This window comes from Pundamilia nyererei, unplaced genomic scaffold (genome assembly GCF_000239375.1).
Source record: "Pundamilia nyererei isolate P.nyererei 1_Seehausen unplaced genomic scaffold, PunNye1.0 scaffold00109, whole genome shotgun sequence".
Taxonomy (NCBI): Eukaryota; Metazoa; Chordata; class Actinopteri; order Cichliformes; family Cichlidae; genus Pundamilia; species Pundamilia nyererei.
The window spans coordinates 2,237,705-2,239,076 of record NW_005187510.1 but is presented as its reverse complement, the minus strand read 5'-3'; the positions used below and the strand labels follow the sequence as shown (position 1 = coordinate 2,239,076).

The following is a 1,372-nucleotide window of genomic DNA, read 5'->3' as shown; positions in this document are numbered from 1 at the left end:
AATTCATTAACAGGAGCAGGAGCTGGAGGAGCCAATGAGCATGGACTATCCAGCAGCAGCACATGAGGAGGCATCAGTGGACTCATGGAAGGTAAGTAACACTAACTGAGTGAAGGTGGCCAAATTACTTCAGCTAAATGAAAGTGTTTGTTAGAGCAGGTGAATATAAAGAGCAGTGATGCTGCTGCAGAGAACTCTGTGCTCATGTCTCTGGTGTTTCCCACAGACGCTGTATAACAGCAGACACAAGCGTGGCATCAAGTGTCGCTTTTGCTGTGGCTGCTGCACCCCCGGTATCTGTGGAGTTTGCTGCAGGTTCTGAGGATTCCTGCTCCAACAACCACTCAATATTAACTTATGAAGCTTTAAAATAGTCAGTTTTAACTGTGTTCATAGGATGAAACATTTTGATTTGGTAAGGTTGTATTTTCTATGTCTTCAATGATGTGACTGTATCAACATATTTAATCACATGTGTGTACTCATTAATCAAGTCTGTCAAATAATAACATTAAACGGTACTTCAGAATAATTCTTTTGCTCTGAAAAACAGATTTTATTACACTGCAGCCGATAAAGAGCAGCTTTAAGTTCAACAGTAGTTAGACTAAACGTGAAGTAGAACATTACTTCACGTTACATTTTTACATGGATGGCCTATAACTTGAAGTCATTATGTGGCACTAAATAACATTTTATATAAATATAACATAGACAGTTCAATCGTTACTCAGTAGTACTTCTCACTGTATAAGGACCCAATGGTATATGACAGCAAATGTGCTATGAAGTGTTGATTCATCCACTTTATGCAGCTATAACTACATTTATATAGATGGCAACAGCTGAAAGCAGTAACCAGCTAAACTGGTTCCTGCCAAGTCTGTATTTGTGCGTCAGCACTTTAGACTTTAGCCTCTCCATGCTTGGGACCTTATATTTATGGCATTGTTGTTTGGGTTTTTTGATTTAGAAGTTAATTTGTAAATTTAACATGGAAGTCTACGGGGACTGGCTTGTTTTTCAAGCAGAAAAATAGTACCAGCTAGTGGTTTTTGGCACTAACATCTTAGCTTTATTTTTTAGCCCTGGAGTTTGTTTGTTTTTTGTCAAACATTTATATAGACTCATTATGGACATAAATTGAATTTATATATTTATATACACAGGCTCTAATATATCAATAAATTCAAGCTTTTGCAACTAATTCTTGTTTTAAGGATATTTTCTGTACAATCATTCCACCCTGGAAAAACAACAGTTCAAAGAAAGCATTAAAAGCCCAAAGTTACCACGACATTCATGCCCATGATGAGTGCATGTAAACTTTAGACCACATCTTAATTTCCCGTACAGATCTTTTGATCTGATG

The 1,372-nt window shown here is 37.0% G+C and overlaps 1 protein-coding gene across 1 annotated transcript; it reads left to right on the top strand.

Moving 5' to 3' along the window:
• Positions 1-13: 13 nt before the first annotated feature.
• Positions 14-322, top strand: LOC102196285 (hepcidin-like; the record flags this gene model as incomplete). The annotated part of the gene is made up of 2 exons (XM_005741337.1): positions 14-91; positions 227-322. Coding segments are annotated over 2 exons (174 nt in total), but the record flags the coding sequence as incomplete, so codon positions are not given.
• Between the last annotated feature and the right edge of the window lie 1,050 nt (positions 323-1,372).